At 34.6% G+C, this 26,811-nt stretch overlaps 3 protein-coding genes and 1 long non-coding RNA gene across 8 annotated transcripts in view; 2 read left to right on the plus strand and 2 right to left on the minus strand.

The window, feature by feature from the left end:
• The window catches only part of DNAI7 (dynein axonemal intermediate chain 7), a 74,456-nt gene extending 73,865 nt beyond the window's left edge, over positions 1–591 (minus strand). For all 3 annotated transcript variants that reach the window (XM_068560051.1, XM_068560052.1, XM_068560050.1), the window contains exon 1: positions 461–591. In XM_068560051.1, coding sequence (XP_068416152.1) covers positions 461–463 — 3 coding nt within the window. In that variant the 5' untranslated portion in view covers positions 464–591. The remainder of the gene's footprint in view (positions 1–460) is intronic.
• Positions 592–735: 144 nt separating this feature from the next.
• Positions 736–4,989, plus strand: LOC137774708 (uncharacterized). Its single transcript, XR_011075928.1, has 3 exons — positions 736–855; positions 942–1,095; positions 4,061–4,989. It is a non-coding gene; the product is annotated as an uncharacterized lncRNA (long non-coding RNA).
• Positions 4,990–6,790: 1,801 nt separating this feature from the next.
• ETFRF1 (electron transfer flavoprotein regulatory factor 1) lies at positions 6,791–12,211 on the plus strand. Of its 2 annotated transcripts, none has more exons than XR_011075927.1 (2): positions 6,791–6,870; positions 12,043–12,211. XR_011075927.1 is itself a non-coding variant. In XM_068559896.1 (2 exons), the coding sequence occupies exons 1-2, from the start codon at positions 6,826–6,828 to the stop codon at positions 7,168–7,170; spliced, it is 267 nt and encodes an 88-aa protein (XP_068415997.1). In that variant the 3' UTR covers positions 7,171–7,812. The 2 variants fall into 2 exon arrangements, 1 of the variants encoding a protein (XP_068415997.1); XM_068559896.1 differs by lacking the exon at positions 12,043–12,211 and adding an exon at positions 6,949–7,812 and having other exon boundaries at positions 6,826–6,870.
• Positions 8,272–26,811, minus strand: part of KRAS (KRAS proto-oncogene, GTPase) — a 38,147-nt gene continuing 19,607 nt past the window's right edge. For both annotated transcript variants that reach the window (XM_068559894.1, XM_068559893.1), the window contains exons 3-5: positions 25,635–25,813; positions 24,506–24,665; positions 8,272–12,767 (exon numbers count right to left, since the gene is read on the minus strand). In XM_068559894.1, coding sequence (XP_068415995.1) covers positions 12,651–12,767; positions 24,506–24,665; positions 25,635–25,813 — 456 coding nt within the window. In that variant the 3' untranslated portion in view covers positions 8,272–12,650. The remainder of the gene's footprint in view (positions 12,768–24,505; positions 24,666–25,634; positions 25,814–26,811) is intronic.

Raw genomic sequence — 26,811 nt, forward strand, 5'->3', positions numbered from 1 at the left:
AAACACAGCTTGAAAAGCACTGCTCTTCCCTTCCTGTTCCCGTCCCCTATCCTGCCCCAATTTCAACATTTCCAACTTTGCGTTACTTCATTGTAGTCACTTCAATTATTACAGTTATAAAACTGCATTGTAATTAATTTGCTAAGTCTGTCTTCCATGCCAGGGAGAGATGGTAATTTTCACCTTTGTGTGTCGAGATTAAGACGGCATCTCACCGCACTGATCATTCCCCGTTTGCAGAAACTGGTTTTTACTCCCACCTGTCCGCCGGAGCCTGGACACAAGGCCACAGATCTGGGGAAGGTCCATCCCCGCCCCCCACCACAAGGGTATGGGCTTTTTCCTAAACCGACTCGCTCCCCTCTGATAAAATATGACAGGCTCTTGTTACATCATTTAACACGGTGCAGGAGAATCAATGCTCGCCCCTTCACCCGGCTCCCCCACTTTCCCTGCTCACCATGCTGAGGCAGACACTACCTCCGTAGTCGGCCAAGTCGGAGCTCAGGGTTGTGAGGAGAAACGCTCCCGGGCTGTGAGGACAAACGCTCCCAGGTTGTGAGGACAAACGCTCCCGGGTTGTCGGGACGACAGGCCCCGCCCACTGGCGCCAAGGCGGGAGCGGAGATCCGCGCGTCTCGGTCCGCGCAGCCGCGCTGGTGTTCTTCCGGACAGCGCCCCGCCCCCTTCTCTGACAGGTTGCCCCACCCACCTCCACCGCCCCGCCTCGGTCGACTGCCGCAGGAGTCGGAGCGTGAGGAGGCTTTTACGGCAGCCGCGTGCCGGAAAGTGCGTGAGTGCCGGGCCGGAGCGTTTTATTCTGTTTTCGGAACCCTGAGGTCTGGAGGCGGTGAAGTATGCCCTGGGCGAGGACTAGCGGGTGTGGGAAAGGGTTTCTGCGTGTCTTCCGACGTTGACAGTCCCTCTCTCTATTTCCCTAGAGTAGCTGGGACGAATCTTTCTGTGCGGTTTCGAGAAGGAAGGGGGCCGCCGGCTACGCGACTGGGTCGAGTGACTGACACCGGGTCGGCTGCCTGGGCCGCCACCTCTTAGACCAGCGTGGGGCGGGGCTTGATTGGCAGTTTAGAAAAAGAGGTAAATAAATTGGCTCCCAGAGGGTTGTGTATTTCGAAATTAATAACCTTCGGATTCTTCTCCCTGTACCGGGTTCTGTTTACTTCCTGGGCACGCAAGGTATATGCCGTTTTTCTTTAGAGGCGCTCTAAACAAGAACTGGAAATGATTTGAAGCAGTTCCTGGGTAAAGTATTCCTTACAGGTGGCGGTCTCTGAGACCCAGCAAGACTCGCTAAATTATGTGCCCAGGGTCAAGGTCACAGATTAATTGTACCAACCGGTAGCACAACCCTTCGAATGTCAGTCTCCCCGCATGAAACTCTGGCAGTTTAGACCAACAGGAAAACTAGAAGAAATGAAGAGATTGAGAAATTAAGGTCCTTCCAAAGCCTGTCTGAATTCTCTGTGATTTTACATCTAAATCCTGTTTTAGCCTGACAAGACATGAAATGCTTTCAAATTATTGCCACCATTTCTCATCTCTGAATTCTCATTTTATAATGCGCTGTCCCTTGCACTTTCATTGACTAAAGGTATTATTAGTAAATCAGTATTACTGACTGCTGAGCTGGTCTTTGTGGGTTAAAGTGTTATTCTCCCCACAGAAATCCAGACTGTGTCATAGCTATGACGTCTCGCCTCCAGACCCCTGGTAGCAAGATTAAAACGTCTTAATGTCGACTTCATATAGAGTTCTGAAGCTGTGTGGTGTGGAACTAAGCTTTTGTTTTTAGTTTTTCAACCAAGCTACTAATATTTATGATACAAAAGCTCAGTCAGTTCTGATGCGGGTAAGGAGGTGTGATGGTAATCACCAATAACTTTAAAATGGTGGGCTTCTAGAGGAGAGACTTGCTCAAGTTCTCATTCCACCAACTTCCCTCCTAGGGAGAAGGATTTGCTATGAATGTGTTAAAACAGGCTGCACCGTGTTCTAGGGGGCCACTGTGCTATGAGATTATACCAGTGAGCTTATTTAGGTCTTCTCTACTACTTCTCTTACAAGCTGCGTAAGAAGGCCCATTTCCTGTTCTCTTTTTTACCTTCAGACAGGTGTAGTACCTCCCCCGTATGAACATATATAACCATCTCCTTTCAACTCACTTTTATATTCTGGCTTCTAGATAGGCCTAGACCAAGCAGTATACCAGCTTCTGGGGGCAAGCTCTCTTGCCACCTACCTCTTGGATTATGTATCCTTTGGTGCTGCAAGTGTATTGGGATAAATTTTTGTGTGAAGCTTTTTAGGCTTAACTACTTCGGGGAAATGTGCTTCATCTGTTTGAGTCAAGTCAGAACTTCATGGAGAACAGTGACTAATAACAGCTCTAGACACCATAACCCCTAGTTAAATGACAGTTCTCACTTAACCCAGAACCGGAGTTAGTTACGTCTTACCGCCTTAGCCCACAAGTCATTGGGAAAGAGCTATCAGTGTGGATTGTATGCCAATCCCCTTCCAGATTCTCAGGATGATGGGGGACTTCTCTCAGTCCCTAACTCGTTAGGCTCTCTACAAAGAACAGTAACCTCCATGACTTCATGCAGGGTTAAGGAGCAGCCCCAGGTCCCTGCTGCATTTAAATTGTTCACCAAAATAAATAAATTAAAAAAAAAAAAAAGAAATGTGCCAACAAAATACTGGCCATGCAGTCAATACAGTTAACCAAGGTCACTTAGCATAACTCTATATGCTTGGGGTGAATATAATGAATTTTGAAAGAGATGGTCTCTGGAATTAAACAACTAAAAGAGAAATACTTGTGTCATACAAGTATGTGTATATGTAAGCAGGGAATAAAGACCAAGAATCAAACTGGAAAACAAAACAAAACAAAAAAAAAATTCTTCACCAATTCTGAACCCAAGGAAACCTATTTCTCCCAAAGGCTAAAATAAACTGAAATGCCTGAAGGTCAGCATGCAATAATAAAAAACTTCCTTAACCCATAAAGTAACATATCAAAGAATGGGACCTTACCTTACCTTAGTCACAGCAGCTACTTTTTTGCTGGGCAGGTCCTTTATTATGTATAATTTGTAAAAAGGGCAACAGCTAAAGAGGATGATTTAAGCCACATTTCTAAAAAGTTTTATAAATTACAAATTGTGAATTAAATAGAGCTGTGCTCTTTGCCAGGAATTAAACAGCTTATAATTTGCAATTTTAAATTACATCTAATGTAGATTTAATTTACAATTATTTTAAAAGCGCAGGGTTCTTAAGAGTCATCATTCTTCAGTAAGATTAAAACACATGAAAAATGGCTCTCAGCCAAAAAAAAAAAAAGTTTTAAAAATGAAATTCGGTGTTGATGTACCCGGTTAAATATACTCATCTATTTTCACTCCCTTCCAAAACCACTAAATCTTCAGTAAACCAATTTAAAAATAAAAGAAAAATAGAAGAGGAGATGACAACAGTAAAACTTTAGAAGCTGCAAAACAGATGAATGTGACCTAGCACACTAGAAAAGCCCAATTTATACTGTATAATGCTCAAAAAGCACTGGAACAGGGCCACTGTAATTGGAAATGAAGAATGAAGTAAATCAGAGAGGATTAAGTGAAAGCTATTTGAAAACCACCCCTAAGTGTCTGCACTCCTCACTCCCACAGAAGACTGGAGTTTTATTTCTGGACAAAATAATACTAGTCTCTGGAATGGGGTGTCCTCAGGCATACTAATAAGTACACCAAAACCACACTGGAAGCAGATTAGGTGAGTTTGGGTATACATAATGCTGAATGCAAGGCCCTGGTTCCTCTTCTACTTCTTAATGTTAAATTAGCAAATGCTCAGAAGATTGGAAGACTTTTCTCTGGGGAATCTGACCAGCCGAGGAGAACCGTCTAAGATACTAACATCAGAGGTTCCCCGATAAAGGGCCCACTCAGATCACCCTAAGTAAAACCCAAAGTCCCTAAGCTGCAACCATGTATGCAGATCTTCTAAAAAGTTTTTTTTGTCCTTTCATTTGTAGGAGCAGATTGAAAAGGACTACCTTTTCTGGAGGAAAGCTCAGAAGTGATAACAGACAAAAGCAGAAAAATAGCAATTTGGAGGAAAACAAGAAAGCTAATATTAATGAACTCAGAAAAAAATTGCTCTGCTACATTGTATGCTTGTAATGTGAGCTAACTCATAAATTATTAGTAAACAGAAGTATACAAGTATTAACATGGAAATAATGTTGGCTCCTATGTGATTTTTTTTCCCTAAGAAAGAGGAGCCAGAGAAGCAGATTTATAAACTTCAGCAAGAAAAGGTCTTCACTTAGTTGCTGTACTGGCAGCAGGAGCCTTTCAAGTATGTTTGTAAAAAAATTTAAAAAGTGCTCACCCCCAGGGCTCCCTCCTCAGAGAGGTATACCCTGTTTTTTGCAACTGTTGACCTGGTTACAGTTGAATCACCTATCCTGACCACTGATTGGCAGCCTTGTGGTTTAGGTAACTCTCTCCTTCCACATGTACCTGAGTATCTCCCAGCCCTACTCTTAGCATTTTGCTAGCATATATATATCTACACTATTTTTAAAACAGTTTTACTAAGGTATAATTGACATACACTAAGCTACAATTATTAAGCATAAATACAATTTGATAAATTTGACACATGCCTACACCTCACCCCAATCAGGATAAACATATCCATTATCCCCAAGGATTTCCTCCTGCCTCTTTTGATACCTTCCTGCTCTCCAGCCACCCACTCCCATTCACAGACTATTATTTTCGAGCATTTTAAACATCTCTGTGGTATCCTCCAGCTATGCTGAGAGCAATCTGTCCCAAATTAGCTCTCCAGGCACCAATTTCTGTTGTTTTATTAGTGCTCCATTTACAGTTGTATACGATTTGAGTGGTATGCCCCAAGCCTATCCCCCCTCCCAATAAAGTTATTTTTAATGTTTTTGTAAGAGGAAATGTTTTTCTGGACTACATATACTTACGTCTCAAAGTACCTCCCACAAATTACTAATTTCAAAGGGAAAAAAGTAACTGAGCGGAGTCCTGACAAACACCACCTTTATCAAGTGATCAAAATTAACATCAGTCATAATGGAACAAATGGGAATTATGTCCACCTAATAGAATGCAGTGAAATGAACAAAGCATCATGTCTAATATTTTTGCCCAAACTACGTAAGCTGAATCTAGCCATGACTTAACATCAAAATGAGACACATTTCTACAAAATAAATGGCCTGTGTTCTTCACAAATGTCACGTTCATGACAAGCAAGGAAATTCAAAGGAATTTTTTCAGATTGAAGAAGGCTAGAGACCTGAAAATTAAATGCAGTGTGTAATCATGGACTGGATACTTTTGCTATAAAGGGCATCTTTGGGACAACTGCCAAAACTTGGGGTTGTGGATTTGATGGTAGTAATGTAACTGTTTGTTAATTTCCTGATTCTGATGGTTGTATTGTGCTGCAGGAAAACATCCTTGTTCGTAGGAAATACATTCTAAAGCTGTGCTGTCCAGTATGGTAGCAACGAAGCCATTGGTACCTATAAGCGCTTCTGGCATGACACATTGAAATAATATTTTGGATATAAACAATATTAAGAGTAATTTCACCTGCTTTATTTTTTAATATGGGCTACCAAAAACCATAAAATTACATGGGTGGGCTGCACTGTGTTTCTGTCGGATGGCACTGCAAAGCGTTCAGGCTGATTTGATACCGGGTTAGCGACCTATTCTCAAATAGTTCAGGAAAAAAAATGTTCTTAGTAGTACTAAGCTGCAACTTCTAAGACGGAACGAAATTATTTCAAAATAAAAATTACGTTAACGAGGGACATAAAAAGGTATAAAAGTCTTTTTAGGTCACTAGGAAAATGGGCATCACGGAACTTCAAAGGCGGCTTTAAATGACATTAACGTTTACTTGGGGCCTATCGTGAGCTGAACGCTTATGACGTTAGGATTTTAAGATTGAGCCACCACAGCCGTCACAAGTATTGGGAATTATATTCTGGTGAGGCCAGCATGGTGCCTTTACGGAGCCGCCTCTCCCTACCAGCACGAACCAAGTACACATAAAGAAGCTTATCTGTCCCACTGGATGTAGCCAGCTCCTCGTGTAGCCCCTTATGGGTTGTTCACTTGGCCTCTTCACCACCGATCTTACTGCCCATCTCCTGTTAGTTGCGAACCTGCTTGACCCTCACACCCAGTTTCGCCTACTCTTTAGCCTTTCTTAGGAGGGCACTCTTGATTTGATCAGGCCTCTTCCCAGTGTCCTGTTTTAGCCTTGCCTTGAAAGCAGGGTAAAGGCAATTCTCCTTCTGACAAGAAAACTGAGGCTCAGAAAGGTTAAGTAACCTGTACAACACTATGCAGCCAGGATTCAAATCTAGTTCTAATTCACTCCACTCTGGTATACAAGGAGGTACACCTACATATCCAGCTTTGACAATCCATTTTCTCTAGTTGTCCTGTTTCTTTCATAGAACTTATCACAATTCATGATATTCTTTGTAGTATACCCCTCTGGAGATGTTAGTTCTGTGAGAGCAGGTATCTTACCCGACGCATTCATAGCTACATCTCAGTGCCTGGAACATAAAAGTGCTTAATAAATATTTATTGAATGAAAAAAAAGGGTACCATTTTACCAATGTGTAAAATCCTTTTTCTTTCTTCTTTAAGACTACAATGCAGTTATTTGTAAAAATTTTTCTTTTTCTTTAGGTACATTAAATATACAAGTGAATACTTTCCATGATACGTGCAAATGGCCAGTTCTTTAAGAGGAGAAGTACTGAATCTTTATAAGAATGTAAGTAATTATGTTGCCAATTTTATAAATGTTATAAGACATAGATTGTTTAGAAATATATAATCTTTCTTTTTTAAGCTGCTGTATCTTGGACGAGACTATCCAAAAGGAGCAGACTATTTTAAAAGGCGTCTGAAGAGTGTTTTCCTTAAAAACAAAGATGTGAAGGACCCAGAGAAGATCAAAGAACTTATTGAACAGGGCAAATTTGTAATGAAAGAACTAGAAGCATTATACTTCCTTAGGAAATACAGAGCTATGAAACAACGCTATTACTCAGATACCAACAAAACTAACTGATCACTATTACTATAATTTGAAAATCAGTGCCAGCTGTTTATGTATACCAGCTACTACAAAAATAATTCTAAAATGTCAAGATAATACATTTTGTTAAAAATACCTGAGCTGCCTTACTAAAATAGGTTTCGAATTCTGTTCAAACTGAGAGCTTTATCAGCAACCTTTATGCTCAATTTTTATACTAAAATAGCAATTTAACTATATGATGCTGCCAACTACCAATTAAAAATTGATGAGCACCCAGTTTTGAATGAAAATATGATGTACTTAATTTTTAATGAATTTTTGCCAATTCTTAGCCCGTCTCTGCATTTTACTGAAAAAAGAATGCCGTTTAATGCACATTTAAGTAAGCAAAATAATTTCTTGCAAGTTTATTCCCCTTAACTTTTGAAGGAGTTCCTTATTTTTGACCCCATTTGGTACATTAACAGCACAGTGTCAAGGTTCACTGCAAAAGAAAGAATGATTTAAGTGCAGTTAGTAGAAATAATAAGTATAGAGTAAGATTACTTCTGAACTCGAAACAGCCTGCCAGCAACTGGCATCACATATATATACCTATCTAATTATTTCCATTATTAATTTTTGCCACTGGCTGTCTTTGGGCCTTAAAACAAATCACCCGTTGTGTATCAATTACCTTCTTCAATAAAAAGTAATAAATAATGTTATTCTATTCTTTTGTCATAAAGGCAGATTTGTTTTGCATCCACTTCTAAACGAGTTCACATGGCACAGGACCTAAACCTAACATGGTTTCAAGCAAACACTTAAACCTTTACATAATGTTCACAGCACCTTTCATAAATAAAGAATATATCCAACTTAGAAGCTGCAAAAAAAAGATTTACTAATATACTATAGCGTCTGTGGCTTATAAACTACCCCATATCAGTTATGGGGCTAATGTTTCAAATTTCCATCAAGAAGTACACACTACTGGAAATTCCCTGGCGGTCCAGTGGTTAGGACTTGGCACTTTCACTGCTGTGGGCCCAGGTTTGATCCCTGGTCAGGGAACTAAGATCCACAAGCTGTGCGGCGTGGCCAAAAAATAAATAAATAAATAAATAATTTAAAAAACAGTACATACTATGATAGTCACCGTAACTATTTTTATTACATTACAATAATTAGGAGCAGTACAGTTCATGACAAAAATATTACAAATTTCAGATCACTTCACAGCACATACTCCTATAAACATTTAAAAGTTAATTTTAATTAAAAGAGTGGTCATTTTTAAATTTAATGTTTGATATGACCAACATTCCTAGGTCAGCGCAACCAAACGATGGAAAACAACTGGATCACACTGCATATGTCCCACAAAAAAAAAAAGCACAATGTACAAAATGTGCATGTTTCAGTTTACACTATACAAAAATAGTTAAAATACATTCCAGGTAAACATGTTACATTAAGAAATAGTACTAGTAAGAAATTGGCACTCAAAGGAAAAATGCAAAAGTATTTTCAACATGAAAACACAAGACAGTGGAATTGGAAATTTTTGGATAAAACATTACATAACCCATTTAGCTCTATAGGGAAGGGGACCTTCTGTAATTGACATTTCTGTAGGTAATAACTTCGTTTTTCCTAAATTCATCTAAAAATTGCCTATTACCATCCCAAACAGGCACTTAAAACTATTAAACTAAAACAAGTATTACTAGTTACAACTCTTTTTAAAGAACTGACGTGAATATATCTTTAGAAAGAAAGAAATTTCATTTTCTGAAGGAGCTTACAGCTGTTCAATTTATGCTGTTCAATTTCTCAATGCAGATTTCATGCTACCCAATATCAACACCAAAGTTATTAAATATAAACTCAGCTTTAAAATAACTAATGGGTTGTTAAAAATCATTAATACATAATCATCAAGAAATTATTACTTTTTGACAAATGGAAATGGCAGATAGTTCTTACTGCCTACAAAAAAAACCTAAATGTGTATATATTGTTTAGAAAAAATGGATAGAAGAAAAAAAAAATCACTGGAATACAAATGAGATGAACTTGTGCAAACTGCAACTTAACATGCCTCACAAAGTTTCTACATATTTTAGGACAAAATTGTGCAATGGTGGCTAAGATTTTGATAACCTATAAAAGTTAGGTTCTAATTCCTATGCAGTGTGACTCAGTTAAAATAGAGCCTAGAATTCCTAATTGGAGATATTCACTCAAATTTTACTACATACTTCCGCTACATTCTTCCATAAACATGTTAATGTCTAGAACTATGTAATTTAGCAATTTTTTTCAACTTCAACAAGGGTTTTTATCTTTAAGGCTATAATAATTAGATAACATTTGTTATTTCTAGGATTATCTCTCCCCTTTTAAAATCTCTACAAAAACAAACATTTTATTAAACCATTCAAAATTCACATAATAAAGGATAATTACCACTGCCATAAAAAAATTGCCCAGCTACATCAAAAATTCAAGAGTCCTAAAAATCCCCTCAGTTATACAATGCAATTCCTGAAGTATGGCCATTTCTTTCTCTTGTGTGGAAACAAGAAGGAGGTACTATGTAAGTGTAAACACCCTACCTAGATAATGTTCCATAAACCTGTAGTTTAGTATAGCATCTCAGAAATCATATTGATTTTTACATAGAAGTTTCCTTTTCTGTGAATTAGGTCCAGCATCTGTTTATTTTTACCCAGATAAACACAACTATTTTAGAATTCAATGTTTAATTTTTAAAGTCTATTTTAATTACTTATACAAAGAGACCATACTACACACAAGGGAATTTTAACATTATCTGACATACAACTTAATTGGTACTATAATTGTCCCAATAGAATCACATAGTTATGCCAAATAAAAAACAATATTCAAATTTACTCCTTTAAAACAATGAAGTAAACCGATTTAATTTTAAAAAGTAGCTTGATTAAGCAGTTACATTGGAATCAGAGCAAAACAATTATTTCAGAACTGGAAGAAACTAAGCTTAGAGACCAAATCACTTCCTTGCAAAACTACAGTATGCATTATATCTGGGTCATGTGCCAGATGCCTCACTAAAATATAGACTGCTCTAGAATATAAGCACTACCTAAGGACAGGGATTATGTCCCTTGGTTGAGGATACTACAATATCCCCAGTGCCTTGTGTAGTGCCTGGCATCTAGAAGGCACTCAAATATTTGTTGAATAAATGAATTCTGCTAAAGAGTAAGATTTATGAATAAATTTTAAAGTATCTTTCATTGCAAAATTTTAGTTTTTAAAATAATGTAATGTATCATTAGCAGGGCTAGTCCTCGTTGTAGATTACATAAGGAATTCTTTCAGCACTACCTTTGTTAAATTCTCATTCCACTGGATAGGGTTCTGACTCCTCGTAGCAGGTGTGAAAATTCCTACTTTGTCCCTGATGGACCAGGCAGCAAAGAGATGATGTTCAAAGGATCGAGATTAAATCGCTACAGCCACCACCTGAAAATTAACTCTTAGGTCAAATCCCATTATAGTGTCTGTCGGATTATGTTGAGCCTGAGGAAGTAAGATGTAGGGCATTTTGATGTGACCTGATGGGAAGCCTTCATGGAGATACCCAAAGCAGCAATAAATCTTGAGGTTAGGGGAATTAGAAGTATTGGAACGAAAAAACATCAAGTCATGGGGCATGTAGAAGGGTAGGCAGGCAAGATGACACTAATATGGGAGAAGTCCTGAAAGCGGAGAATGGATATTCAGAAATAAACTTCACCTCTTGCACAATTTTGCCTAAGACTGGCACTGAAGATGATAACACAGGTAAAAAGTTACAGATTGTGCTGAGACTGACAAATAGGTATATCCTTATGTAAACTGAATGTAAATCACATAGTTATAATGCTAGATACAGCCTTTGAGATGACTTCTTTTAACATGAAGAAATGGATAGTAAGTGATTTGCCTAAAACTGGAGTTATGAAAGACACATAACTAGAATATAAGTCACCTTCCTCCTTGTCCAGTGATATTTTCACCTCAACACACCATCTCAGTTCAAATATTTTAAAATAAGTTAACATTTTAAATGCACTGAAAGAATCATTTTGTTAACATTAATTTATCTATTTTATAAGCATCAGATATTCTTAATTATGGACCAGACTTGTAAAGTGTTACTTTAGCCAGTGTTAAGAGAACTAGCCAATACTCAAGATTTTGAAACTTTTTCATTTCGTTGTTTAAAAAAAATTAAAATCTTGCCACCCCACCCTAAAACCTCATTTAAAAATAATGTTTTTTTTAAAGTTTCGTTTCGTTTCGTTTAACGAAAGTGACGTTCCTGAGTAGGACTACCACATAGTGAGAATGTACCCTGCTGAGCTATCCAAACTCTCTCCTAGTCCCCATTTTTGACCAACCGAGGCATGACAACATTGGAAGACCATAGGGATGCAGTCCATACTGCGAAACTCTCAGTGAAGCTCAAAGCTCACACAAGGCCTGGCCTTGCCACGTTGGTCTCTGTAACACCTACTAAGCTAACTGGCCCAAATAATTTTTAACATCATTACCAGTAGAATTAAAACTACTTTTAAAGACTGAAGTTCAAGAAAAGATTTACGCTAAGAAAGAGCAATCTGACACAGGGAGACTATATTTAATTCCTATGAGAATTTTTGTATATTCAGTACATGTTAAATTTTTTCAATTATTACAAAAATTTAGTAGCATGTAAATATAGCCCCAAAATGGTTGTTATAATCCTCATTACATACTGGGTTTGCCTTAACAGGAAAAGCTATTCAGAGTATTATAGGAATTTACCTAATGTGGAAAGTAAATGGCCTTTTAATATTTTCCATTGCCTTGTATTTTTTTCCATTTTTTCTCTTTTTATAGAAAAAATATAATATTTGGGGGAACGTGACCATTGACAAATAGCAGTGGAAAGAAGGAGAAAACCTTTGTGAACAGTGTAACTTTACATTCATTAAGGGTAACTGAAACTACAGGACATGAAACCTACAAGATGAATCTACAGGAAGCTCGTAAATTCGTGTTCCCTCAATGCTTCAGTAAAACCAATCGTGAAATCTCAACTGAAGTTATAATTAGTAATTAATCCATGTATGTGACTGATAAAACACAGAATAGGGATGATTTGAAAGGCTCATTAATTTGTTTCACACTAAAGTTCACAATTGGTAAGAAAAATAGGAAGTAATCAACTGCATGCACCAAAAACCCCAAGACACAAATCTCAGGTGTTCAGTTTCTTTTTCACAGGCATTGCTAGTTCAAAAACCAAAACTCAGGGAATACTGGCACTTAGAGGAAAAAAGTTTCCACTGTCATTTTAAAATAAGCATTCAAGATAAAAGCTAACAGTATGGATGGAGCAGAAAGACAATTAGGTAATGCTAAAACAAATGCTAATAATTTAGTGTAATGTACAAAAATTACCACTTTTACTTAAGTACGCCTTAAGAAAAAAGTACAAATTGTATTTACATAATTATACACTTTGTCTTTGACTTCTTTTTCTTCTTTTTACCATCTTTGCTCATCTTTTCTTTATGTTTTCGAATTTCTCGAACTAATGTATAGAAGGCATCGTCAACACCCTGAAACACATAAGTATTAAAATGTGAATATATATGATGGTTTGAGGTATACAGATAACAGAAAAGATATATTATCACTAATGGAAACATTAATATTGAGAAAGAATAAGGATACGTAACATTTCTCTTTAGACAACTGAATATATATCAGACTTTTAGGATTCTTAAATGTCTTCAAGGATATTTTGTTAACATTATGGGAACACTGATTTTCACAAAAGGCAATGAAAATCAATGGCACAGAATCTTACGTATGCTTAGTTAACACATGACTTTCCCCCAGAACTTAATTTGCTACTAATTTTTCCATATTGGCACACCTCAGTCACCAAAATCCAAATGTATTTGTATATATGTGTGAATATGTATTTATACTTAATTATCCCTGAGTTTCTAGATATTTGATATAAGCCATGCAAGTATATACTAATTTCATAAATATTCACTGCATTTGAGGCTCTTGTTCAATACTTATTTAAAACCATTAGATTTAAAGAACTACCATGAAGTATACAGTATTAGATTATACTTTCAGTTTTCTAAAGGCATTAGTTTCAGTTCATATACTTATGATATGAGAAGGAAATTTAAAGTGACCACAACAGGGGACTTCCCTGGCGGTCCAGCGGTTAAGACTGTGCTTCCATTGCAGGGGACGCGGGTTCAATCCCTGGTAGGGGAACTAAGATCCCATCCCACATGCCGCGTGGCGCGGACAAAAAAAAAAAAAATTTAAAAACAAGTAAAGAAAGTGACCACAACACAAGACACAATACTTTGAAAAATTTAATGCCTCTATTTGTGGAGAAATGAGCTAAATCATTTAAATGGTGGTAGAGCCTGCTGATTTGGAGATTTTTAAAAATTCATTATTTTTTAAAGTTTCTGTTTAGTATATTAAGTATTCAAAATACTTAATATAAAGTCATATATTAATATTTGACATATAAAGTCAAATGCTGTGTATCTTCAAAGAAATTTCCATTTGGTCATTTTGGCCTACATTCAGCTGTGATCAAAAGCAAGGTATCCAAATCAGTAATGGTTGAAAGTGATTTCAAGTCAGAATAATTTTCAACCTAATCATTCATACAGAGCATGAAAAATGGCACTTTGAAACTGGTAGCAGGACAGTAGATTTTAACACTGCAATCCTGAATTATACAAGATCTATACATAAGTCAATTCTTGTCCTACCCCTATTAAAAAGCAAGTTAAATATAAAAGCAAAATAAAGAATTAAAGAAAAAATATGATCCTCTATGTATTTTAATATCTGTTTAACTGATTAGTAACTGTCAACAAAAGCCCGTTAACCTAATGATGTTTTCAAACCTAGACACTAGAGGGAGTCTTAGGAACAAATACACAACAAATAAAGTATAAATCAAGCCACTTTAAGAACAATGAAAACTGGCTTTTTACTCATTTTAACCACCTCTGCTGAATATTAATATAAACACATTCATTAAGTTATATTATCTTGAAAATAACTGAAAATTTAACAGCGATATGATTTCTCCTTTATGCATTACTAAGATCTTCTACAATTACTATTTCAAAATAATAACTAAATTAATTCGGGCATTTTCATTCAAGTTACATTTAACTAATTTTCACAACAGATCTAAAGTTTAGAAAAGTATTACCAATATTTTTAAAGAATTAAACACAGAGTGGGAATGAGAGGCTTGCTCACATTTAAACAATAGTAGTGGGATAAAAACCAGCATTATTGATTTGAATACTAGCGAATAAAAGTCCCCAGTAAAGCCCCCGAACTGCACTCACTGATGTTCCCCACTTTCTGATATCATTACTGATGTAACATACACTTCTGTTTCACCCAAAGGAGACAGAAAAAGTGGTAAGACAGTTTATCAGCAATACAATCAAGGCTTAATGTATATAAACCTTCATGCTAACCTTCTGAACACATAAAGAGCAAAAAAATTCCAGTGATATAATAAATAATAATTGTATTATTATAAATAATACCAACCTTGACTAATTTCTAACCATAACCTCTTAGAATGGGATGGAATCTTAAGAGAGGATCTACTCCAACTCCCCTACCCTTCACAAATTCCCTTTGATCACACATCCTTAAGTAGTCTACTCCATTTCCACTGTTTTTATAATGAAGAAAAACGTCAATGATACAAAAATGCTGAAGCAGATAAAATGAAAAACCATGAGATGGATATAGAGAAGACACATCCTAAGGTGAAAACAATATATAAGTATTTAGGAGACAATGAAGGCAGAATTTGATAACACTACCTTCTTCTAAGATTCCGACACATACTTTTAGTTCATATTGCACTGAACTCTCCTTTCTATATAATCTTATTAATAATTTCAATGATTAGTAAAATGTTAAAATTGATCAAAACAGGGTAGTGAATACCCTTTTTACATTCTTCCATACACATTTAAAAGACAAAATAGGGTACCAGTAATTATTTTGTTTAAACCCATCATTTTAGGACTAAGAAAAACTAATTTGCATATATTTATCATTGTCAAATTAATTTTGTAAAAATATTTAAAATTTTGAATATTACCAAGTACACTTTTTTCTTATATAAATGCTATTCATGATCACTGAAAAAATAAGGATTTAATTCATCATGCCCAACAATTTGACATTCAGACTACACAGCCACTGAAATATAGTTTGCACAATATGAAATTTTAAAAAGTATATGCTTTCACCTTTGTTTTAAATAAAAATTAAAGCATAAAACTTATTTTATTCTAAATAGTTCTGTAAAAATCATCTAATAGTAAGACAATGGGAGAAAAGACAAGAAGACTATCACTTCTTAACTCTGGTCATGGCTACTGTTATTTTAGAAGTTTTACTTTTCAAATTGCATTGCAATGTTAAGTTTTATCCCAACTTCTAAATTAAATACTGCTTTATACAATGGTACTCAAAAAATATTAAGAGTTTATAAATCTCAATAAAAATTAATGCCAATCATTAATTTTGCTTTGTTCCTTCTTCTGAGTTTAGTTCATTAGTATACCACATAATATCTTTTGGAACTTAGTCTACTATTCAGAAGTATATTTTATATTTTGGGGAGATACATTATTTCATACCTTCAACTCATATAGTAAAGAATACCAACCCTTTAATCAGCACAATAAATGATATCCTACAATTTTATTTCATGTTCTCACAGAGCATTATATGTTACAAATAATATGCATCAAAATCTTAAGCTCTGGCATGAACTTTCTGGCACCTATTGAGTGAAATATTTTCTAAGCAAGACCAAATTTAATATTGGTTGGTTTAGAAAGGAAGTGGAGAAATTCCACTCAGTAAATCCAACTGGGCAGCTACTGTGTGCCAGGAACCTCGTTAGGCCATGGACATGCAAAGATTAAAAATATATGATTCTGGCTCTCTAAGATTCTTACCATACAGGACAAACACAGAAGCAGTTATTTCAATTTAACATGGTTAAGTGTGTAACAGTTAAGAGCAGTAAACTGGGAATACACAAGAAGTGCATTATGCCCAGTCTAATGGTTTTCAAAGAAAGATTCTTAGAGAACAAGAGATGAGACAGTCATGAAAGTGTGTTAACTAGTAAGACTAGGGGATAAGAACACTGGCATTCCAAACAAGAGCAACAGCCAAGACGCAAGGGCAGGTAAGAAATAACATGGTGTTGATTTACATAAGGACAAAAAAATTTCAGACAAGTTTTTAAGAGATAAATCCAAAGGCTAGAGGGGAAGGAAAGTGTTAAGAGCCATATATATGCTACGAAACTTGAGATTTTATTCGGTAGGTAACAGGAAGTCAGTAACTAGATTTAAAGATAAGAAAATGACATTTCCTTTAAGTATCTCTCTCTTTGCACTGTGAATGAAGGCAGCAATAGGTAAACCAAGTAAGAGGTTACAATAGTCCCAGCAAGAAATGATAGGGGCCTGAACTAATGATGTGATAAAAGTTAGAATGTACCATAATAGGAATTTGTGGTTGCCTCCAAATGGGTGTGAAAAAGAGGGATTTAGGAATCATCCCATCACTCCAGGTTTCTCATCTGGGTAAAAAAGTGATGTTGATGCCACTAAGTTAAGAGAGCACAGACAGAACAAGTATTTGCTTGTGGAATGTCCAAAAGAAAACACACGCTTGTAAGAGTGACCCTTTCCCACCTTCTGGGCCATTCGACTTACTCCTCCTTTGTATAGTTCCTCAGATTTTTTCTCTCTAGACTCTATGACAAATGCAGAGTAGTCTATAGCCCTCAAAACCATCTCAATTATAATTAATACCCATTAGATTAAAAATAAGTGTAATTAAAAAAATAAAATGAGAAGTACAAATAAATAAATGTATTAATTGTGGAAACAAACTACAAGTTTCTTATTTAATACTTCAAATTAGAATCCCACACCTAGGTAGTTCTAAAGCGGTTGCTACTTTGTTACCTGTGAAAGACATCTGCTTTCTGCCGAAATTAATATGCTGAACTTACCAGATTACATTACAATGCATTTTTTAATTTTCACACAGCCAGGAGTCTTTTCTTCTTTGCTGATTTTTTTCAATCTGTATTGTCGGATCTCTCTCACCAATGTATAAAAAGCATCCTCCACTCTCTGCATTGTAAAACACAACTTCTTTAAAGTCTGTTTCATTGGTAATAGTAATTTATTGGGACAGCCATGTGCAAGAAATTTGGAATTATGAGCTTTACTTGAGAATTTCTTTTTTTTTAAACAGACATCAGATTGTTTGAATAAAATGGGGGATTCAGTTTTAAAATATGGGCTTAAATCCTGGTTTGTTCTTTGAAGCCAGTTTTGTTTTGTAACGGGATTAGAATTTTTTTTTTTTTAATTTAAATTAGGAGTTAGGAGAGATTATGAAAAACCTAAGTACATGTATTATTAGTACCTGTGTATTACTAATGCAGTCATTTTGGTTTGCTAGTCATGGAATTAATCAAAGCCTAAACTGAAGTTAGATTTAAATTATTTGACTTAGGGAAAACAAGTGATTTCTGTACCCCAGCTCTAAGTGGGGAGTGAGGAGAAAAATGGTACAAAAGGGACATTTAAACTTTGTTTAAACACACACACAAAACACCTCAAAATATAGTTGCATCAAGCGACTGGAATCTTGGGTTCTATCTTCAATTACAACTTGCCCAGTCAATTTCTAGGACCCAAACTGGAACTGAGACTGGGACTTCTGTGAATGGAGAACTATACTATTTAAAGAAAAATGCTAAATGAGGGCTGTTTACCATAAAATGAAAATATTTTTAATTGTTTAAACACAAAATAGTAGCAAAGCATTTTGTATCCTTATTACACGTCTTAAAAATAATTTTGAGAACAATATCCAACTATACTGGCTTCATACCTTCTACTCTAGTTTACATACTCTAAAGGGGCAAAGGGGGCTTCTCCTGCTTAAGGCTATGGTAAGAAAGCTGTGACAACAAACACAATCATATGGCCATATAGAGATCAATGAAGTTTTTAATGTCTTTTCCAATCTAGGAAATTAGGCAGTAGCCAAGAGGACAAAATGTTTAGATAACTGTACTGTTAGTTTGTCCAGAAAAACATAACCACCAAAGTAGGAACTTAACATCTAAAAGAGAAATGCACATAAACATTAATCCGTATGTGATACAAATTAACTTAAAAGATATGGTATGTGTGTTCCATTCTTCTAAAAGGAAGATGTGTTTAAAAAATATGTTAGTAGTGTATTTTACCACACCTTTAATTTTAAGCTTATTCTGTTCTTTCAGTCTTAAGAATGAATTAGTCACTATGGGAATTGGCATATTTTAACTCTCTGAGATTGTTAACATCAGTCTTTCTACGAACCAAATGTGACAAAATGGACTCAGTTCCTAAAAAGTTAATAGGTATCAAAAGTATGATATGTAGTTTTAAATTCAATCAGGCACAGAGAATCAGCCATTTAAGTATTAACTTAAGTAAACCAACAGCTAAGGCTTAATATTAGCATGTACACATCCATTGCTTATAATAGTTAAGAAAAAAAAAAGGGCACGTCAATTCTTGAGGGTATATTAATTTTTATAAATCTCAAGACTATGTTAAGAACTGCTTCAGTGGAACTCAGTAATTTACCTTTAAAGTAAAACTTTAATTTAAAATTCATAAAAAATTAAGTTTCAGTTAAGCAGTAGGGATTTAAATAATATGTTGATTATATATTAAAATGTACGTCTCAAGTTACTTATACCAACTTGTGATGTATTTCTACTCAACTAATACAAAAGTCATTATAGCCCAAGAAAATCTGAATATCTTATATTTTTAATGAAATCAATTTAATCGACTAGCTAGCTAAACCAACTACAAAATAAAAATTCCAACTATTTTTTAAAATCATTAAATATGTTGGTACTTTAAATGAGATAGCCACTTTGTACCCATATATAAAATTTGTAATATTTTATATTTATCAGTAATTCTTAAGAGGAGATGGTTTGTTTTTACTCATAAGTCCTTAAAAATTACATATTAGAAATTCTCATTATTAAATTAGATAAATAATTTAAGGTGCTAAAATAACTCTAGTAAAGCATGTAAAATATAAAGCATGAGCTCTGGCATTTAAGATATTTTCACAAATGATTCTCTTTCAATTTGAAAATCAATGCAAGAAATTTAAAACATATGTATATATAAATAAAACAAACCAGGTAAAGCTCATATTTTTTAAGAATAAAAACTTATATTCCTGTTTAAAAAAAAGTTATAAGGTCAATGCAGAAGTACTGAAATATACTATGATGGAGGAAAAAACAGGGTTTTGTCCTCTACTAATTTAGCAGAAGCAAATTTTGATTGTAACTTATTTCTAAAATTAGTTTGAACGTGTCTACTTTTTAAGTGTGCACATCCCCATCACCAATATCAGAATATATGATTTTTGTTTCCCGCAATGCAGAGAGAGAATTGGAAGCCAGTAATTAAAAAGAAGAGATTACTACCCACCACCAAGAATTCAGTATCAGGACCTCGGAGGCTAAGATAATTAACAACACTGAGAGATAGTTATTCCAGAGTGACTTTTTTCATTTCTCATTTTTACTAATAGAAAATTTAAATTAGATTTTAAAGAATCTGTTATTTACCATATTTTCTCAGACTTAATTACTTATTTCTTGATAATATGCTTTAAAGTCATGCGGACATGAAGAGAACATTATTGATCCTTGTATATACCTTAAACCACTGGCACAGAACACTGGTTTCATATTCCAAAATTTGTAAGTAATTTTAAAAGATTAAGTACAGCCGAAACAGATGTTTAATACCTACTGTTGGCTAGTTGCTAAGGTCTTAACTGGCACGCAATGATTTATTCTTGGGCATATAGCTTGTTGCCACATATACTCATTTTCAGATGTCACTTATTAAACTTTAAGAACAACTGAAACAAAAGTGCATGTAAGAACAACAGTGCATGTGTTTATATATGTAAATTTTAAAGTAAGTTGTTAAAGATACATTTGTAAATTTTTTTAAACCAGGAGCTCAGCCATTATCTGAAAACGTACTGTGAGACTATGGAAATAGAGCACTTCAATACAGGAGAAAGAACTGTTAACAGCATCATTCTGTATCCCGGTGCCTATAATGCTTTCACTAAGCGATTTAATTTTAAACAAGTACTTGTTCTAGTTGAATAGTTTATTATCTGCAAAAGCTCTTTCAAGGAAATAAATAACACCTCAAATACCCTAACTATAGACAGATGCAAGAATACTAGCCCTGCTTGGGGGAGAGGAGTGGGAGGAACAAGATGTATTCTAAAAAGCAACTTTGCATCACTGAATTGGAAAGAAACCTTGCCAAACAACAGCCCACCTCAGGAACTACTGAAATGCAGCAATACTACTACTTGGGAGGCTATACTATGCATTGGTGCACAGCAGGTGCTCAGTACTTGTTTTGTCTAGTTTTAACTCATAAAAAGCAAAGTTCAAATTATTGATCTTATGTACAGAAACCAACTATTATTAAACAGAAATATGGCACATAAAGTTTTTTTGTTTGGTTTGCTTTGTTAAAACAATTTGATGATAAGCTTTCTTTAATGGAGGTATTCTAACAACTAAATTTAAGTATCTAGAAATTAACAAAACCCGGAAAATTAATCACTCAACATTTTTAAGTTCGTAAAACAAATTTTCACATTATGCTCAAATTGAGACCTCCAGAAAGCAAAAAAGCTGAATCAGGAGTAGCAGATACTCTGAGAATTCTGCTTTTGTCATCTGCTTTACTGAATGATCCCCACTTTTGATTTTAGCAGACTGGAAAACACACGGCTGATTACCACGGTGTCAATGTTTTGGTTTCAACAGCCTTTGCAAACACTGCCATACACTGCCCAAAGAGGCCAGAAAAATATGTCAATTACTAACTGCCCAGATAGATGTGACCTAGGTAGCAGCCTTTATACACTAGGAACACAGGGACCACCACATACAGCATACTTGCAGAAAATAAAAACTACTTTGGCCTTTCAGATGTGGACTAAAATGATAGTTAAAAATATAATTCACTGTATTCTAGCCATAAAATGGGCTTTTTAAAATAAGAAAGTAATTAAGTTGGTAAAATATATAGCCTACAACCCTTACCTTTAAAAAGACTAGAGTAAAACTCCTCTTTCTCTTTCACAGAATACATAAATTTTACTTTAAAATTCCTAATGTTAGCTTGTAAAATTTAAGTTGAAAGTCTGACCTAACTTCTTGTGTCTAGCCAAAGAATACAGTTCCCCAGAGAATCAACGGTCAGCACACTACAACTTGGTCAGCACACTACAACCCACAAATCCAATGCAGCCACAGCCTATATTTTTGTACTGCCCACAAGCTGAGTGATTTTTGCATTTTTAAAGGGTTGTAAGAAAAAAAAAATGCAACTGGCCCACAAAGCCTAAAATATTTATCATCTGGCCCTTTGCAGAAAAAGTTTGCCAGCCCCTGACTTATATCTATGAAAGTTCTAAATGAATGTCCTGTTCCTGCTAACTTGAATATAATTTTTGTTGTTTGTGTTTTAGGTTCGTGCTCAAGACCAAAACTTAGGGCATGAACCGAGTAGCTGCTGATAAAATACAACAAGGATATGCATATTCATTTTGTTCAAATAATAAATAAATAATAGCAGATGAGTAACAAAACACTCTGCAGAAAATAGGGCTTCAAATTTTCACAAAAACTGGAGATGTAAATTAAAATTTATGAAAATTTACATATTTCATTTTCTCAGTTACTTGGAATAATTCTTTAAAGTCTTCTAAAAGCATGCAAATATCAAATTAGTTTCAAAAGAGAAAGATGAATAAACTTTTGAAAGGCAAATCAACAAGTCCATGTAATAAAGAGGAATCAAGTATCTAGGAAACTAAGTATCTAAGTTATAGTTTAGCAACATAAATTACATAACAATATCAATAAAACAGGACATAAATATAAGAAAAGCTGAGTGCTAGAAGGTTAAGAAATGAAGTACAAGTATTCCTTTGTATTATATCACTGTATATTTTTTCTGGATGATCCATAAAAATGCCTACACAGCAAATTTAGGTTAATCCACTTGGTATCACACACACTACATCCCCTTCCCTACCCAACACCCCCCAACCGCCCCCCCCCAAAACCAGTATAAAACCTAAAAATCTACTTTAAAAGGAAACTAGGTAGTTTTCTGATTAGTTATGAATGCTGTGGTATATATTAAAGCATTAATGTCAAACACTTAAGAATCAACAGTACTTCAGAGATAGTAACCATACAACAAGGAAAGAAGACAGAGCTATTATTTTAGGCTCTTATCAAATGAGAGTGGAGGGCAACACTGCAGGAATAACAAGACTTCTTCCTCTTACTGTCCTTTATTACCTTTCTACTCCAAATGTGGTCCATGTACCAAAGTCAGCATCACCCGAGAGCTTGCTAAAAATGCAGAATCACAGGTTCCAACCTAGACCCTAATTCTAATTCAGAATTAGAATCTGGATTTGAGTAAGAAGCCCAGTTGATTCTTGCGCATATTAAAGTATGAGAAGCACTGCTTTATTTGCAACCCTTTACAACATCAGGCAAAGTCTTAGAGTTTTTCTTTTCTTTGTACAGTGTAAACTAATGTGTCCACTAGTCTAAAATGTATACTTTAAAAGTTACAACTAATGCAAGTTAATAAACTGTTAATAGTGTAATCTAGGTAGTAGGTTTGCAAATATTTTCAATAAAATTCCTTCAATTTTATATCTGAAAATGTTTCATACAAAAATGGGAAAAAAAATTATAGTATTATAATCACGTTTTCTGAGTACCTCCCAAGGGAAATCAAGGAGTACGGTCAGAGAAGACCAACACAAAGAAGACAAAAACCAAACCTCTTCCCAGTCTTTGGGACCTGGAAATGATATGAATGAAATCTTAATTCCTCCAAAGTAAAGTGAAGTAATGTATACACCAAGTATTTCTTTAACTTATAAATCAGGTTTTAGAATAAGATAATCTGTATTATGGTCAAAAACTATTCTAATTCAGCTTTTAATCCCAAAACGAAGACTTAAAATAGAATTCATTGTTTTTTTTTCACTGTGTACCAAATTTGTACAACTAGAAAGTGGTATGTATGATCTTCCACTAGGGAAATAGACATATATACTAGCTGAATGATGGTTTACTTTTAAATTTTTACCCCTTCACAAAATTCAGTGAAAGGTCTAGAAGGTGTTTTTATAAGCTTAACCATGTAATAAGTTGTTCATCACTCTTCTTAACTTCTAGCATTATAAAGTTAAATTCCATGAAATTGGTTTTCTGGGCTCATAGGTACAAATAACCAGACAAGGCCCCAAACAAATGTTCATCTTGTATGAAACATATTAATATTCCATCATAACCTTATATTTTCCTTTCTAGGAATTCATTTTTTTCTATATGTTAAACTCTTATTTCATACAAATAGGCTAAATAATATCAATTATTTTATTTTACCTAGAGAAAAAGTTACTTTTAAAATAAAGATAGTTTCTGAAACAAAATTCAGGATCAATCTGGTGTTATTTTTTTCTCAGAACACAGTAAATGAATAACTGAGAATTTCTATTTACTTTCTAAATATTCTCTTGCTTTAATAAAAACTTTCCTGAAAAATATATCCTTCAAAAAAAAAATTCTACCTAAGTAAAATTCTTCAAATACAACAAAATTTAATCTAGAAACATATGACATAATACTCTTAAAAGCACTTCTAAAATAGGAAACTCAAAATTTGTTTCCCTGTTCTTTGACTTTATAAATAAAACAGTAAAAAAAAAATTCCCACGTTTCTCGAATCCTGACTATAACATGTGCTGAACTGTTCAACGTAGAAAAAAGCCAAAGCCAAAGATAATACCATGGACACTGGAATAAGAAGTGCTGCCCTCTCATATCCTTAAGAGAACATTTACCAAGTAAATATTGTTATATTTCCTATTTTACTATAATGGAAGAAAATTGATAAATTACATCAACTGATATGAAAGTTATGCTATCAGGTATGTACATTTATTAATATTCATGCCTTCCTGCTCCCAAAATGACATTATTAGAATATATATTAGTAAATAGTGATTAATGATCTAAATCACTTGATATAGTTTGAGAGAACAGATTTATATTTATTACAATTTTACTTGCCTGTCTTGTCTTTGCAGATGTTTCAATAAAAGGAATTCCATAACTTCTTGCTAAGTCCTGAGCCTGTTTTGTGTCTACTGTTCTAGAAGGCAAATCACATTTATTACCTACTAGAACCATAGGTACATCTTCAGAGTCTTTAACTCTTTTTATTTGTTCTCTGGGGAGGAAAAAAAAAAAGTTACATCAGAGGAATTAGTAACAAAAATCTTTCAAAAACTATTCATAACTTTGTCTCATAAAATATGGTTAAAAGACTTTTAATGTAATTCCTAGTTCCAATCACACCAAATTTTCCTTTCTCCTCCTCCTAGTTATTTTTCTCTATCCTAAACAGAGAACTTCTATGTCTCTTAAAAGATCAAATACCTAGAAATATAGTAAAACTACAATCTAGTAGGTTCATATGCAGGTAGGTCACAATAAAACAAATATTGAAAAATTCTAGTCCAAAAAAGTGCTATGCCTAATTTTTAAAATTATAATCTTAGAAACATGTACTATATACGTTATTAAATGTACACATATAGAATGTTTTTATAAAAATAGGAATTACAACATTAACATAATGCTTTACCTTCATTCTTAAAAAAGAGAGCACCAAGTGGAAAAGATTTTGATTTCTATATGAACATTTTAATAAAAGTAGTCGCTTCTATGCAAATTTGTTGAGATTCTTTAAAAACTGTATTGCTCTAATACTTCAATCTTATAACTTCAGAGTTGTGTTTTTTCCTTAACTATCTAAGGCCAACATTTATCTGATTCCAAGAAATTCTACACTATACAGATTTTTAAGGCTATTTGAGTGGCGCCATCTCAATTAACCTTTTCACATTTTTGTTCATGGTTTTCATTTTTATGATGGATCTAGCTTAAAGCCTTGTTTCTCAAACAGGCCTACCTTTCAATTCTAGCACTACTACTATGTGATCTGGAACAAGTTGCTCAACTGCTCTAATCCTTAAGAATTTCACTTGTAAATCAGGGATATTACCTAACAAAAATTATTTTAAAATTTAAATTAGATAATTTGTGCAAATTTGTGCATGGCAGTTAGCAAAGACTCAATAAATGGAAGATACAATTACTCCTCAATGTCAACTTATTTTATTCAACTTAAACCCACCTATAATGGTGAATATCTTCAAATGATTTAGTATTATTTATGGCAAATACACAAAGAAAGCCCTCCCCAGTCCTCATGTACTGGTCCCTCATTGCACTGTACTCCTCTTGACCTGCTGTGTCGAGAATATCCAAGAGACAGGTTTCTCCATCAATTACTACTTGTTTTCTGTAGGAATCCTGAGAAGGGAGAAACACAGTCTGGGTTATTATGGTGCACCTTTTACTTCTAAAAAGGTGTTAGACACAACTTAAGAACAAAAAAACAACCCAATTCAAAAGTGGGCAAAGTACGTGAATAGACAGGTCTCCAAAGAAAATACACAAATGGCCAATAAGCACATGAAAAGATGCTCAACATCATTCAGGAATTGCAAATCAAAACCACAGTGAAGTACCACTTCACACCCATTAGGGTGACTATTTTTTTTAAAAAAGGAAAATAACAAGTGCCAGTGAGGGTGCAGAGGAAACTGGATCCAGCAATTCCATTCCGAGGTATATAAACAAAAGAACCGAAAGCAGAAACTCAGACACTTGTATGCCAATGGTCGTAGACGCATTATTTATAATAGCTAAAATGTAGAAGCAACCCAAGTGTTCATTAAACAGATGAATGGATAAACAAAATGGGGGGGGGGGCACGCACACACGCAGTAGAATATTGTTCAGCCATAAAAAAGAATGAAGTTATGATACAGTCCACGACATGGATGAACCTTGAAAACATTATGCTAAGTGAAATAAGTCTGACACAGCAAGACAAACATTCTGTGATTCCACTTATACTGAGATACCTAGAATAGGTAAAGTCACTGAGACAAAAAATAAAATAGCGGTTACCTGGGGCTGAGGAGAGGGGAGTTGGAGAACTGTTGTTTAATGGACACAGAGTTTCAGTTTGGGATGATGAAAAAGTTTTGGAAACAGACAGAGCTAATGGTTGTCCAATATTGTGAACTTACTTAATGCCACTAAACTGTACACTTAAAAATGGCAATGGTAAATTTTATGTGTATCTTACCACAGTTTAAAAAAAGGTTTTTTTTTTTTAAAAAAAGGTGTTACACAGAGATTCAACAATGCAAGTGCACAGATTAATAACAAAAAGACCCAAATTCTCTGTAAAGGAAAATAATTTTTACAAAATGGGATAGCTCTACCAACTCTTACTATTC

Source organism: Eschrichtius robustus, chromosome 13 (assembly GCF_028021215.1).
Source record: "Eschrichtius robustus isolate mEscRob2 chromosome 13, mEscRob2.pri, whole genome shotgun sequence".
Taxonomy (NCBI): Eukaryota; Metazoa; Chordata; class Mammalia; order Artiodactyla; family Eschrichtiidae; genus Eschrichtius; species Eschrichtius robustus.